Genomic DNA, 15,667 nt, shown 5'->3' on the forward strand with positions numbered 1-15,667 from the left:
CCTCTGGAGGGACAATGGGAGACCCACTGTTTTCTCCCACCTAATAATATGTGCATAAAAGCAAGTGTGCATATCTATAAAGCAGGTGCATTTGAACCCTGTTTGTGAAAAAAATACATGAGGACTACAAGGGTGCTTTAGTGCAACTTTGTCCTGACACAAACAGACATGCTGAACTTTCAGCCAATGTTTAAGCCTTGGTGGCGCAGTGATTACAGTATTGAACACTCTTTCTGCTGACTGCCAACTGCTTGCAATTTGGCAGTTCAAATCTCACCCAGCTCAAGGTTGACTCAGCCTTCCATCCTTCCGAGGTGGGTAAAATGGGGACCCCAGATTGTTGGGGACAATAGGCTGACTCTGTAGACCTCTTAGAGAGGACTGTAAAGTAGTGTATAAGTCTAAGTGCTATTGCTATTGCTAAGCCCAGGTGTCCAACCTTGGCAACTTCCAAGACTTGAGGACATCAACTCCCAACATTATCCAGCCAGCCAGCCACATTATTATTATTATTATTATTATTATTATTATTATTATTATTATTAATTAGATTTGTATGCCTCCCCTCTCCGAAGACTTGGGGCGGCTCACAACAGTAATAAAAACAATATAGTAGTGGAACAAATCTAATATTAAAAAACATATAAAACCTTATCATTATTTTAAAAAAACCAAACAGCACATTCATACCAAACATAAAACAAAGTATAAAAAAGCCTGGGGGAAAGGTGTCTCAACTCCCCCATGCCTGGCAGTATAAGATACATATCTCAGTTTGGCTTTCTTTCATATACAGACCTTATGACCCTCATTCTGGAGTTTCTGCAGGACTTGCTTGAATCCACCAAAGCTGGGCTGCCCCATCCCAAACACAGCATATCCCCCTTTGGCCTGCCGAAAGTTGGGAGCCCCACAAGTGCTGGAAGTGTTCAGCACATCTACTTTGCCGTATACATCACGGACCATAAAATACTTCCCCTACATGGAACAATAACAAAAAATGGAGAAATGTCGATGTGCAGAATAAAGCAGTGTAAGCAAATGGTCAACTAACATCTTCACAAAAATAACATGATTGAGAATCTGCAGAGGACCAGGCAAATTCATGGAAGACAGTTCTATTATTGTCTATTAATGCTCAATAATAAACATTTGGCAATATTATGCTGCAATGCATCACTCGCTGGGCAGGGAACCAGAATAGGAAAGCTACATCATGTTTCTTGGCCTCTGTTGGCCACTATGAGAAATGAGATGCTGATCTTTTGGCAGAAAGAAAAGCTGTTTTAAATCACCATATCCTCCTGCATAATCCGCAACATTCACCTGCACAAGATAGTGTTCTGGAGTAGATGCTGTAATCCGCCCCACAGTATAGCTGGCTTTCAATAAGTCGTCATGTATTTGAAATTCTTCTTTGCAATTGTAACTGTAAGAAACACATGACAGAAATTGGTTGGTTGGTTTTTCTGCAACTAAAACAATTTCTGTGATTAAACAAGCATCATAAGATTCCATTGTTCAATTTCCTATTAGCAGAAAGTTGATGCATGTTACCCAGATGGTAAAGTCTGCCACAAAAGAAACAAACAAGTTCACAGCCACAAGCCAAATTAGTTGTTGTAACTGTACTATTTTACACTGAATATATACCAGTGGTGGTATTCAGCTAGTTGTATCTGGATCAGGCAAACCCATAGCGCTGACTGCAAGTGGCCCCGCCCACCTGAACGAATGCACAGAGGAGGTCACATTTGTCAATTGGTGGGGAAAGTTAGTAAGCACCACTCTGACATATACATACTGTTACATAGTCTATACAAAATTACAATCCAATTAATAACATTAATTGCAACTCCAGAGTTTTTATCTTGCAATACTTAAGACTTAGATTCTTATATCATCCTATACTTTTTAAAACAATTAACAATACCGTGGCATGCACACACACAAAAACCATATGCACATGCGCACACATACATACACGTACAGTGTGTTATTTGATTTTATATATATGAACTTGGAACTGGATAGCAGACAATTGTTATGCTGCACTTCACATGGTTAATAGGTCTGTGGTTTCTTCCCCGAACCTAAAAATTTTTTAACCTTAGACTGTCTACTGTTGACCTCATCCCACTCCTAAGAGGTCTTGCAAGGGGCATGGATAAGTGCACCAATATATCTATTGTCCCCTTCCCATTGTCCCTCATTTATTCATATTCATTTCCTGTACTCATACTAATGTTTATATATATCGTTACTTTATACATGCTTGACAAAACAAACAAACAAATCATTAAATAAAGATTCCAAATTGGATGTCCACAATAGATTCCATAAAACATCCAAATTCAAAGACATTTGACAAAATTATAACATATAAAGATTTATTAGATGAACAAGGAAATTTGAAAACTAGAGAAGATTTAACTGAACATGGGATAATAGTGATAGCATTATAGACATATACCGCTTCACACTGCTTTACAGCCCTCTCTAAGGGGTTTACAGAGAGTAAAGCATATTGCCCCCAGCAATCTGTGTCCTTGTTTTACCGACCTTGGAAGGATGGAAGGATGAGTCAACCTTGAGCCTATTGAGATTCAATCTGCCAAATTGCTGGCAGCCAGTGATCAGCTAGCAGTACTGCACTCTAACCACTGTACCACCAAGGCTTATAAATTTTATTTTCTAATAAACTTAGACGGTGGACTTACACACAGGTCCAAGCCATATATCATAGCAATAAAAATGTATGAATTTAAAAACATCTAGGTAATTACCTAGATAAAATATTACTCGGTACTGATGACAAATTAATTGGTAACATTTATAAATGTCTAATAAGATATAAAATGGAAGAGGAGTTTGTTAAAGACACGATCATACAATGGGGAAAAATTTGAATATACTATACATTTGGAGAAATGGGAAAAAATTTGGAAAACTAATCCCCAGATGTTTTCCAAATGTATTTTGCATCCATTGTCATCCCCATTGTGTCAGGTTCACTCAGACAATACAAAATAGGAAAGGGGGAAAAAAATCCTAGGCCTCTTTTCTTAACCTCTTTATATAGACAACACCACAGCCCATAGAAGACAACGAAGCTCCAGAAGGTTGAAACAAAAAATTAAAGGTTTGCAGAGACTATAGCTGGCAACTCACGTAATGACAACAGGAGCCACCTTATTAGTAATGATAGACTTGGCTTTGTTATTGTGGAGGCCAATGGTCTGGAAGGAGTGAATGCTGAGGGAATGGTGATCTTCCATGGTCCCGCTGCCGTGAATATTCTCAAATGTTGCTGTTGCTACTGTCTGCTGAGCTGTGCTGGCAGTTGTACCCATAATCCACAGGCAACTGTATCAATAAAAATAATCAGAAAATGAATAAGGAGAGGGGAAGATTAAGACTTCAATATTCTTGCAAAGAGAAAGAAAGAGAGGGAAGAAAGGAAGGAAGGAAAAGGGAGAGAAAAAGAAGAAAGAAAGAAAGAAAGAAAGAAAAAGAAAACAAAAGAAAACAAAACAAAATATATTTAGGAAAAGGCAATCAGGATTTGTTTTCATGCATTTATTTATTTACGGGACTTATAGGGCTGAAGAGCCATCTGAGGCAACATTTAACCTAGTAGAACATAGCAGATACCTTCAACGAGAAGTGTTCCTACAAGTAACCTGCTCCTCTGCCACGTAAGGCTTTAAAGGAGATAACCAGCACCATGAATTGAATGGACAAAGAAAGGAACTGGAAGCCAGTATAATTCGAGTAGTAGTGGTTATTGTTATCTTCCCCATGTCAGAACTGAAGCTTTCAGACTCTGTTCAAGGAAAAAACTGAGGATTCCTGGCATTCTTCACAAAACTGCATAGCTGATATTGCATAGGAATAAGGAGCCTACAAGAACGTTTCAGGCATCATTCTAGGGATTCAAACCCTGGCATTCTGTGGCAGATAGTGAAGAAGTTCTTGGCAAATGAACCAGTGCTGAAAGCATTGCCCAAAACTGGAAAAAAAAACCACATGCCAGTGATCTATTGCTGTACTCGCAGTCCATTCTGGCAATTCTGACAACTTCTAAAGTAGTTGTTTGTTTAATAAAACAAGATAAACATTGGGTAAATAGTGTTTAGAAAGAAAAATATTTAGAACCATCCAATGTAATCAGCGTGTCAACTAAGTCTTATTGAAGAGGTACTAGTTAAACCAGTAGCATACCAAACAGTGATTCGGGCTATAACTTTATTTGAAGAAGTTGAGTCGGAATGTTTTTTTATAGGTAATGACTGCTAGGCCCAAATATTAAAAACATGGTTGAACTCTTGCAAGATGGCCAAGTATTCTAAGATATTAACCATAAGCTTATTTTGATTTAAAAACCTGCAAGCATCCACATGAACTGTCAGAGGTCTCCAGATCTCATCAACCATCCAAAGAACCAAACATCAGGTAGTATAATAAGCATGAGGGTTTTTTTATCCTGTTCCATAAACCTTTTTCTCAGATAGAGAGAATTACTGCTTCCATGTCTTATAATATGCATGCAACTTTGACCAAAAAGTTCTGCAGAAAGTTAAAGTCTTTTCAACCAAGTAGACCCTCTTCTACCATTGCTTCTGCAATTTAGCAGAAGGCCCTCACCTATTAATCCAACTGGTATATATCTTCAGTGCATTATAAATATAACAGTATAAGCCATCAGTAACTTGATAAGCAGCATGAAAAAAAAATGAACCAAAGTACTCAAAAATGACTTGCTTTACTGTCACGGAAACAATAAATTGGAGCGGTGCTTTATAGAAAGATCTGAACACAAAAGATCTTACAAAGTAGACCATTGTCTGTAAACCAGTATCAGTATAATTTTTAAAATATCATAACCATGAGATTATAAATATTCATTTAATAAGGAAGCCTATGTGCATGCAAAACAAATTAAGAAATTTCATGAAAAGATAAACAGCTACTCAAAACATTTTGTCTCATGTTAAGACAAATGTGATATACTATGAAACAGATTCTTTTGAACAAGGTTGGCTAACCAACTAGTTTATAGTTGCTTATTTTTAAATTTCGTTGCTTATTTCAAGGGTCCCCAACCCCCGGCCCATGGATTGGCACCAGGGACACGGCATGTCAGAAACCAAGCCGTGCAAACAAGCTAAGCCCTGTCTGCAGGATACAGGCAGCATACAAACCACATCCCCTCCAGTCCATGGAAAAATCTCTCTCCAGGGAAGCAGTCCCTGATGCCCAAAAGGTTGGGGGCGACTGATTTATTTGATCAATTGTATCTTTGCTTTTTTTTTTTAAAAAAAATGAGTGGCTATCTGTAGATGCAATAAGGGCAGAAACAGTCATGTTTTGTTGTCCATATCATAATGAGGTAGGTAGGCCTCATTGTGATAAGGACAAGTTCAAACAGGTTTGCTCCTAGTCCTCTTCCGGCGTTGTTCTAGGTATCTCTTCTCATCTCCTTTGTTTATTTTATTCATTGGACTTCTTTGCCACTCCTCTCTGAGGACTCGGGGCAGCCCCCTCTAGATCCTCAAAAGGAGTTCCAGGGCCCCTGGACAGGAGAGGTTGCTCAGACGCAATCTGTTTCTGAGCCCTAGACACCCTCTCATTCCAAATGGCTGTGAGGAATTTTGTTGTCGTCCGCCAGTAGCCAGTGGACAGTAAGGAGGTTGGGGAGGAATATGGGCCAGCGCTGGAGTGTGGAGAAGGCTTGGACGCTCTGCATCGGAGGCAGAGGAGGGACCAAGGCCATCTGGCAGTTATCAGCTATCTCTGGAGTCAGATATCAGCAAGGCAGAGGAAAAGCTGGAGCTTGTTAGCAATGTGCGTTGCCAGAAGACGAGAACAACTATGAAAGCACCGTGTAGATCACTGGCCCCTCCCATAGGAAATAAAAGAGGAACAAACAGAGCATGGGCTTTTGCTGGAAACAATGAGTTCCTTTGGTCCTTGCAAGAGTAGAAAATTCTGTTTGTAAGTCTAATAGACTCTGTGCCAAGTTTTGCCTTGCCCGAGTTTGGAAACTAGTTCTTTGGCAGCATTCTAAATGAGATAATGTTTGTGTGGGTAAATATTACCTGGAACCAGCCATACTTAACTACCGTCCAGTCTCCAACCTTCCCTTTATGGGGAAGGTTGTTGAGAAGGTGGTGTCGCTCCAGCTCCAACGGTCCTTGGAAGAAGCCGATTATCTAGGCCCTCAGCAGTCAGGATTCAGGCCCAGCTACAGCATGGAAACTGCTTTGGTCGCACTGATGGATGATCTCTGGTGGGCCGGAGATAGGGATTTATCCTCTGTCCTGGTGCTTCTTGACCTCTAAGCGACTTTTGATACCATCGACCATGGTATCCTTCTGTGCCGGCTGGGGGGGTTGAGAGTGGGAGGCACTGTTTTACAATGGTTCTCCTCCTACCTCTCTGGCCAGCCATAGTTGGTGTTAGTGGGGGTCATAGGTCAACCTCTGTTCTTTTCCTACCTCTCTGCTCAGTCATAGTCAGTGTTAGTGGGGGGTCAGAGGTCGACCTCTAGGTTTCTCCCTTGCGAGGTTTCTCAATGGTCCTCTCCCCCGCTATTCAATATCTACATGAAACCACTGGGTGAGATGATCCAAGGGCATGGGGTGAGGTGTCATCAGTATGCGGATGACACCCAGTTGTACATCTCCACCCTGTGTCCAGTCGGATAAGCAGTGGAAGTGATGTGATGGTGCCTGGAGGCTGTTAAGGTCTGGATGGGTGTTAACAGGCTCAAACCCAAACCTGACAAGATGGAGTGGCTGTGGGTCTTGCCTCCCAAGGACAATCCCACCTGTCTGTCCATTACCCTCGGGGGGAGGAACTACTGATCCCCTTGGAGAGGGTCCGCAACTTGGGCGTCCTCCTCGATCCACAGCTAATTTTAGAACATCATATTTCAGCTGTGGCGAAGAGGGCGTTTGTACAAGTCCGTCTGGTGCACCAGTTGCAGCCCTATTTCGACAGGGAGTCTCTGCTCACGGTCACTCATGCCCTCATCACCTCGAGGTTCGACTATTGCAATGCTCTTTACATGGGGCTACCTCTGAAGAGTGTTGTTGTTGTTGTTGTTGTTGTTGTTGTTGTTGTTGTTATTATTATTATTATTATTATTATTATTATTATTCCATTGAATGTCTGTTTGGCAAGTCTTGCGGACTGTGAATGAAAGGAGTCCACAGTCATGTAAGTAAAAGAGGTTTTACCAGGACCAAGACTGTGCTTCATGCTTTCTAAGCAAGCCTAGGTCAAAACAACTGATTAGCAGACCCTCCAGGACAATCTCTATTGGTCCATTAGTTTCCAGGGCTGTACTATGAGAGGTTTTTCTATGGAGATGAGCCTTATTTTAACCCTGCTAGCTTTTCATAAGGTCTTAAAGACCTTAAAGACCAAATTTTATACTAGAGTCGGGGCACCCATTTTCTATTTATGGTAATACATGTTTGTGATTTTTCTCAGTTACTGTCTTCTAATTTTTGAACAGGTGTTTGGTTTTACTCACTTTTAATATTGTTAGCTGCCCTAGGACATTTGTTTGAGATTGGCAGCTAAATAAACTGATAAAATAAATATTTCCCCCCTTCTAGTTCACTCTCAAATCCCCAGAACAAGAAGTTTATAAGACAAGTTCCAGCTGTTCAGAACAGCTGGCTTCTTTCTAAGGAAGAAAGAGAGAAGTGCTGTTGCAAATCTTGAAACGCACAACTGCTGAAAGCAGGGCATCTTCCTTTCCTTGTACTGTAGTTGCCGTTCTCACCTTTGTGATTTATCCAATTACCTGGGAAAATCCATTAGCCCCCTAATCTAAGTACAAATCACTTTGAGTTTAAGGGAATGGTACATAGATTTTGTACAAAATAAGGGTTGGACCTCTATTTCCCACACTAGAAAATAGATCCCGAGTGAATGAAAACCTGCCATTATTTTGGGATTTCCCTGTACCTCATCCCATTTAGAACACATAACATAGACTCCTACGGGTGGAAGGGACCAGAGGTGAGTTTCAGCAGCTTCTGACCAGTTCTGGAGAACCAGTAGTGGAAATTTTGAGTAGTTTGGAGAACCGGTAAATAACATCTCTAATTGGCCCTGCCTCCATCTATTCTCTGCCCAGTTAATTGGGAGGTAATGGGGATTTTGCAGTAACTTTCCCTTGGAGTGGGGAGGGAATAGAGATTTTATAGTATCCTTCCCCTGCCACGGCCAACAAGCCACGCCCACAGAGCCAGTAGTAAAAAAAAAATTAAATCCCACCACTGGAAGGGCCCTTGTAATACAGGTAGTCCTATACTTAACCACAGTTCATTTAGTTCAAAGTTACAACAGCACTGAAAAAAGTCACGTATGACCATTTTTCCCACTTAGAACTGTTGCACCATCTCCACAGTCACGTGATCAAAATTCAGACACTTGGCAAATGACTCATATTTATGACGGCTGCCGTGTCCCTGGATCATGTGCTCATTTTTTTCTAACCTTTTGATAAGTGAAGTCAACGGGGAAGCCTGGTTTCCTTAACAACCTTGTTAGGAACTTAACAACTGCAGTGATTCACTGCAAGATAGTTCATAAAATGGGGGGAAATCACTTAGCAACAGAAACCATAACCATAACCCTGTGTTATATATTATCACCAACGTAGAATTGTTTTATTTTTCCTTTTAGGGAGGCAATTTCAGAATGAAAGTTGTCGACGAAGTCTGGGTGAATGGTGCAGGCAGGAACTTGTGCTGGCGTTGTGTGAAAGAAGACTTCAAACAAGAACACAAAGTTTTCATTTATTCCATTAATATCTGCATTTCCTTAGAAGAGCCCAAAGCTCAATAGGAGCTTTAGCTCAACCTTTAGCTCAATAGGAGATAATATTGTTGGATCAGATCATTCTAGTTCTATATGGGTTATCCCAAGAAAGGCATTTAGATGTTAATGAAAAACTCACGCTAATTGGTGGATGATGCTGTTAGTATGGCGCTGCAATATATATCTTATAACATCTCGAATCCCCAAGGACTTATGTAAAGGTCTACTGTTCAGCATTCAATACCATCATTCCAGAAATTATTTCCTCTAAACTGACTCAGCTAGCTGTACCTGACCACACTTGTAAGTGGATTATACATTTTCTAACAGATAGGAAGTAGCAGGTGAAGCTAGGGAAAATCACATCAAATGCCTGTACAATTAGCACAGCTGTATCCCAGCGCCGTGCACTCTCTCTACTATATTTTTTCTCTCAAAGGATCCCTCTGTTAAAGTACTGAAGATTGCAGATGATAAACAGTCATTGGTCTCATTTAAGATGATGATGAGTCTGCATATAGACAACAGGCAGATCAACTGGCCTTATGGCGCAGCCAGAACAATATGAAGCTCAACACTCTTAAACTGTAGGCGTGATAGTGGATTTTAGAAGAGGCCCTCATACCACCTCGTACAATATTAATCAATGTAGTATCAATATTAGAGAGCTTCACATTTCTGGGATCTATAGTCTCCCAGAACTTGAAATGGACAACAAACATTAGAACTGTTTGTTCTTAACGTGCTTAATAACTACCGGAGAAGGTTGTTGAGAACATGGTGGCACTTCAACTCCAGCGGTCCTTGGAAGAAGCTGATTATCTACCGTGTTTCCCCGATAGTAAGGCAGTGTCTTACTATCTTTTTACCCCCAAAAGCCCCCCTATGTCTTACTTTCGGGGTATGTCTTACATTGGAAAAAATAAGACACACCCGGCCAACCCACCTACGCGAACCCGCAACACCCGTGTCCGGTAAAAAGTAGTAGCACCCCCACACACACACACAAACACACGGAGACACATCCGCATCCCCGCCTGCCCGCCCCGGACTTTTTTTCTGCAGTTCAATAGTTGGCTATAGAGAGGAGGAGAACCCCAAGTCGCCATTTCTAGTCAGAAGGTGGCTTTGCGCTTATCCTTTGACACCCCTCCAATCAAAGCCAGCGACGGCCCCAGTAAAAAACCTCGAAGGTAGCAGCAGCGCGAAGCCCTCAGCAAGAGGACACTTTTCCTGAGATGGAATTTACTTCTCCCTCGCGCCTCCTCCGGGGATTGACGGATGCCGCGGCCAATCCGAGAGGCCGTGGAAGAGTTCTGGCCGTCTCGAGGTAGCGTAAGATGGGACCTGGCCTCGAGGGCAGGAGAATTAACCCTTTCGACCCCCGCGAGGAGGGAAAGAGGTGGGATGCGGCTGCCTCGCCCGTGTTTTGCTTTCTGCCCGGCAGTTGCCTTCCATCTTCCTCCCCCTCTTCGTCGCGCCGCCGCCGCCATGGCCCAACTCCGTGCCTCTTCTTCGCTGGCCGCCTCCTTTGACTACCTGGTTCTGGGAGGCGGCTCGGGGGGGTTGGCCAGCGCCCGACGCGCCGCGCAATTGGGAGCCCGGGCTGCCGTGGTTGAAAAAGGGCGACTTGGGGGCACTTGCGTGAGTCGAAAACGGATTGTGTGTGTGTGTGTAGGGGGGCGGGTGGAGGAAGAGCAAGGAAGGTGGGGAAGCGGCGGAGCAGTTCACGGCGCTGGTGAGGGAGTTGCGCGCCCAGGAGAGTCTCCCTTACGCAGCGCGCCACCGCCAGCTGGCACCAGGCTGAGTAAGGGAGATTCTCCTGGGTGCGCAACTCCCTCGCCAGCGCCGTGAACTGCTCCGCCGCTTCGGCCAGGGCCGCCGCTTCGCCCGCCTCCTTTCCGGCAGCTCCCCGCGCGCCTATCCCCTTCGCCTCGCCGTGGTGAGGCGAAGGGCGCGCGGGGAGCTGCCGGAAAGGAGGCGGGCGAAGGAGGGCGCAGCTCCGGCCGCTCGCCTCGCCCGCCCACCCGGCGTCTCCGAAGCTTACCGGCCAGGACGGGCAACACGGCATCCTCTTGAGACGCCGGCGGGAGCAGCGGGAGCGTAAGGGAGACTCTCCTGGGCGCGCAGCTCCCTCACCAGCGCTGCAAATTCTTGGCAAAGTGAAGGACGGCGCTGGGGCCGAGGGAACCGCCGCCAGGGCTGCTGCCGCGCTGCTGAGCAGATCAGCTGCTGGGCGGCTGAAGAAACCTTCCCTGGGTCTTCCCGAGGTCATCGGGCTCCCCCCCGCAATACCCCCGTGTTTCCCCGAAAGTAAGACATATGTCTTACTTTCGGGGTATGGCTTATATTAGCCGACCCCCCTGAAACCCCCCATATGTCTTACAATCGGGGGTGTCTTACTATCAGGGAAACACGGTAGGTCCTCAACAGTCTGGATTCAGGGCCGGCTACAGCATGGAAACTGCTTTGGTCGCGTTGATGGATGATCTCTGGCGGGCCCGGGACAGGGGCTTGTCCTCTGTCCTGGTGCTCCTTGACCTCTCAGCGGCTTTCGATACCATCGACCATGGTATCCTTCTGCACCGGCTGGAGGGGTTGGGAGTGGGAGGCACTGTTCTCCAGTGGTTCTCCTCCTACCTCTCCGGTCGGTCGCAGTCGGTGTTAGTGGGGGGTCAGAGGTCGACCTCGAGGTCTCTCCCTCGTGATGTGCTTCAGGGGTCGGTCCTCTCCCCCCTGCTATTTAATATCTACATGAAACCGCTGGGCGAGATCATCCAAGGACATGGGGTGAGGTATCATCAATACGCCGATGATACCCAGTTATACATCTCCACCCCATGTCCAGTCAACGAAGCAGTGGAAGTGATGTGCCAGTGCCTGGAGGCTGTTGGGGCCTGGATGGGTGTCAACAAACTCAAACTCAATCCAGACAAGACGGAGTGGCTGTGGGTCTTGCCTCCCAAGGACAATTCTATCTGTCCATCCATTACCCTGGGGGGGAAATTATTGACCCCCCAGAGAGGGTCCGCAACTTGGGCGTCCTCCTCGATCCACAGCTCACATTAGAGAAACATCTTTCAGCTGTGGCGAGGGGGGCGTTTGCCCAGGTTCGCCTGGTGCGCCAGTTGCGGCCCTATTTGGATCGGGAGTCATTGTTCACAGTCACTCATGCCATCATCACCTCGAGGCTCTCTACATGGGGCTACCTTTGAAAAGTGTTCAGAAACTTCAGATCGTGCAGAATGCAGCTGCGAGAACAATTATGGGCTTCTCTAAGTATGCCCATATCACTCCAACACTCCGCAGTCTGCATTGGTTGCCAATCAGTTTCCAGTCACAATTCAAAGTGTTGGTTATGACCTATAAAGCCCTTCATGGCACCGGACCAGAACATCTCCGGGACTGCCTTCTGCCGCACGAATCCCAGCGACCGGTTCAGTGCCACAGAGTTGGCCTTCTCCGGGTCCCGTCAACTAAACAATGTCGTCTGGCGGGACACAGGGGAAGAGCCTTCTCTGTGGCGGCTCCAACCCTCTGGAACCAGCTCCCCCCTGAGATTAGGATTGCCCCCACCCTCCTTGCCTTTCGCAAACTCCTTAAAACCCACCTCTGCCGTCAGGCATGGGAGAACTGAAACATCTCCCCCTTGCCCATGTTGTTTTGGTGTTAGATTGATTGTGTGGTTGTTTTTTTAATATTCTGGGGTTGTTTTTTATGAATTTTTTAGCTTAACATTGTAATTGGATTGGTGGGTATTGGATTTGTTATTATGTATTGTTTTTACCTTGTGAGCTGCCCCGGGTTTGCGGAGAGGGGGCGGCATATAAATCCAGAAAGCTCAGCTTGTCCAAGGAGCTGCTAATACAATTCTACAGAGGAATTATTGAGTCTGTCAGCTGTACTTCTATAACTGTCTATATATCTGGTACAGCAACTGAACAGGACAGGCACGTATTTCGATGTATAGTTAGGATTGCAGAAAAAAACAATTGCAACCAGCCTGCCTCTCACTAAGGACCTATAGATTGCACAGGTCACAAGGGGGGCTGAGAAAATATCTCACATCCTGGACATAAAATGAATGTTGTCTTACCTGAAGGTTCCTTCTATATGCGCTGTGGGAGAGTCCAAGCATGGGTTAACTTCTGTCTGATTACCCGAGATTGAGTAAAAATTATTCAGCCATGCCTCCACTCTGGCCCCACTGAGTCAGTTGTTTTATAAAGGCATAGACTGGAAGGGAGTCCAAACGTTATGAAGCCAGTAAGTCCATACCCTGGACAAGGAAGGCCCTAGGGTGGGTTGGACTCTCCTGCAGCACATAAGGAACATTCAGTAAGACAATGTTCATTCTCCTGTGAGCTGCTTGGAGAGTCCAAGCATGGGATATATTCAAGGTTACAAACTCAAGGGCAGGAAAAAGGCGGGTCCAGGGCCTACAAAGTGGAAAGAACACTTTGCAAAAGCTCCTGTAAAAGGAAGCTTCTACAGATAATAATAATAATAATAATAATTTATTAGATTTATATGCTGCCCCTCTCCAAAGACTCAGTAATAATGTACAAATAGTACAGTAATAATGTACAAATCCAATACTTAAAAAATAACTAAAACCCATATCATTAAAAACCATACAACTCAGTCATACCATTCATAAATCACAATAGCCTGGGGATCTCTCAATTACCCCATGCCTGGCAACATAAATGGGTCTTCAATAACTTACGAAAGGCAAGGAGGGTGGGGGCGGTTCTAATCTCCAGGGGGAGTTGATTCCAGAGGGCCGGGACCGCAACAGAGAAGGCTCTTCCCCTGGGGCCCACCAGATGACATTGTTTAGTCTATGGGACCCAGAGAACGCCAACTTTGTGGGATGCTGGGATTCGTGCGGCAGAAGACGGTCCTGAAGGTATTCTGGTCCGATGCCATGTAGGGCTTTATAGGTCATTACCAACACTTTGAATTGTGACCGGAAACTAATTGGCAATGCAGGCCGCGGAGTGTTGACAAGACGTGGGCGAATCAAGGAAGCTCCACAATTGCTATCATGGCCATGTTCTGCACAATCTGAAGTTTCCGAACACTCTTCAGTGATAGCCCCATGTAGAGCGTTACAGTAGTTGAACCTCGAGGTAATGAGGGCATGAGTGACTGTGAGCAATGACTCCCTGCCAAATAGGGTCGCAACTGGTGCACCAGGTCGACCTGTACAAACACCCTCCTCGCCAGAGCTGAAAGATGGTGCTCTAATGTTAGCTATTGATCGAGGAGGACGCCCAAGTTGCGGACCCTCTCCAAAGGGTCAGTGATCCCCCCTGGGTAATGGATGGACAGATGGGATTGTCCTTCGGAGGCAAAACCCACAGCCACTCCATCTTGTCAGGGTTGAGTTTGAGCCTGTTGACACCCATCCAGACCCTAACAGCCTCCAGGCACCGGCATATCACTTCCACTGCTTTACCGACTGGACATGGGATGGAGATGTACAACAGGGTATCATCAGCATATTGATGATACTTCACTCCATTACCTTGGTTGATCTCACCCAGCAGTTACTCTTTTTTTTAATTTTTTTTATTGATTTCCATAAAATAGACAAACAGATATACAAACATTAAACACAAAATGGGGTTACATTTCCCCCGCTTATCTTGAAAGTATAAATTCAAATACAGAAAAAGAATACATAATTAGATATATGTTAAGTATTAAAATTTTTGCTAAATTTTGAATTAGTTTTTCACATTTTCACTAATATATATATAAAACCAAACTTCTTACCATATTACTTATGAATAAACTAATTTTAATATGATCCTTAAACACAATAGATTTAACTAGTACTAATATAACCCAAGCTAAAATAAGTACCACATGTTTACTAAAAATAGATTATATATCTTATTTTTTCTTATCTATCCATTTATAAACTTTGTTCCATGTTTCATAGAACTTAGTATCTTCTTGATCATTTAGACGTCTTGTCATCATATCCATTTCAGCGCAATCTAATATTTTTGCAATAACTTCTTCTTCTTTGGGGATTTCCTCCCCCTTCCAATTCTGCGCATAGGTAATTCTAGCCGCAGTTAAAATATGTATAATTAAGTATAAAATCTCTTTCTTATAAATCTGATTGGTAATTCCTAACAAATAAAATTCCGGAGTAATTTCTATATCTTGCTTTACAATTTCTTTTACTATTTTCTCTATCATCTTCCAATATGTTTTAGCTTTACCACATGTCCACCATTGATGGTAATAGGTTCCTATTTCTTTCTTACATTTCCAACACAATGGAGAGGTTTTAGGGAACATTTTTGCTATCCTATTTGGTGGGAGATGCCATCTATAAAACATTTTAATTTGGTTTCCAATTATTAATCCAAACTTTCTCCCATATGTCTATATCTATTTCTTTACCAATGTTTCTGCACCATCTTATCATATTATCTTTTAGGGTCAACTCTACATTTTTGTGTGCAATGAGAAATTTATATATTTTCCCTATTGTTTTTGTTTGGTTAAGAGTAATTAAATTGCTTAACAAATTTTTGTTCTTATTAAAGATGTAAAGTGTTTTGTCCTTCTGGTATCTAGATCGAATCTGTGCGTAGTGCCACCAGTCTATTGTTATCCCTTCTTCTTGTAGTTTAATCCTAGATTTTAATTTCATTTGGTCATTTAATAGATCTTTATATCTTATTATTTTTTTGTCCTTTATAGACTTTGGGTGTATTATTGCTTCTAGGGGGGCAACCCATTCTGGAATGGTTAAAAAGTGATTTTTCCTTATATCTTTCCAGACTTCTAATAGATATTT

The 15,667-nt window shown here is 43.6% G+C and overlaps 1 protein-coding gene across 3 annotated transcripts in view; it reads right to left on the reverse strand.

Annotated features, from left to right (window-relative positions):
- The window catches only part of PALD1 (phosphatase domain containing paladin 1), a 185,089-nt gene that overhangs the window by 108,070 nt on the left and 61,352 nt on the right, over positions 1-15,667 (reverse strand). For all 3 annotated transcript variants that reach the window (XM_070752215.1, XM_070752214.1, XM_070752216.1), the window contains exons 2-4: positions 3,172-3,366; positions 1,327-1,429; positions 799-978 (exon numbers count right to left, since the gene is read on the reverse strand). In XM_070752215.1, coding sequence (XP_070608316.1) covers positions 799-978; positions 1,327-1,429; positions 3,172-3,366 — 478 coding nt within the window. The remainder of the gene's footprint in view (positions 1-798; positions 979-1,326; positions 1,430-3,171; positions 3,367-15,667) is intronic.

The sequence above is a fragment of the Erythrolamprus reginae genome, chromosome 5 (genome assembly GCF_031021105.1).
Source record: "Erythrolamprus reginae isolate rEryReg1 chromosome 5, rEryReg1.hap1, whole genome shotgun sequence".
Classification (NCBI taxonomy): domain Eukaryota; kingdom Metazoa; phylum Chordata; class Lepidosauria; order Squamata; family Dipsadidae; genus Erythrolamprus; species Erythrolamprus reginae.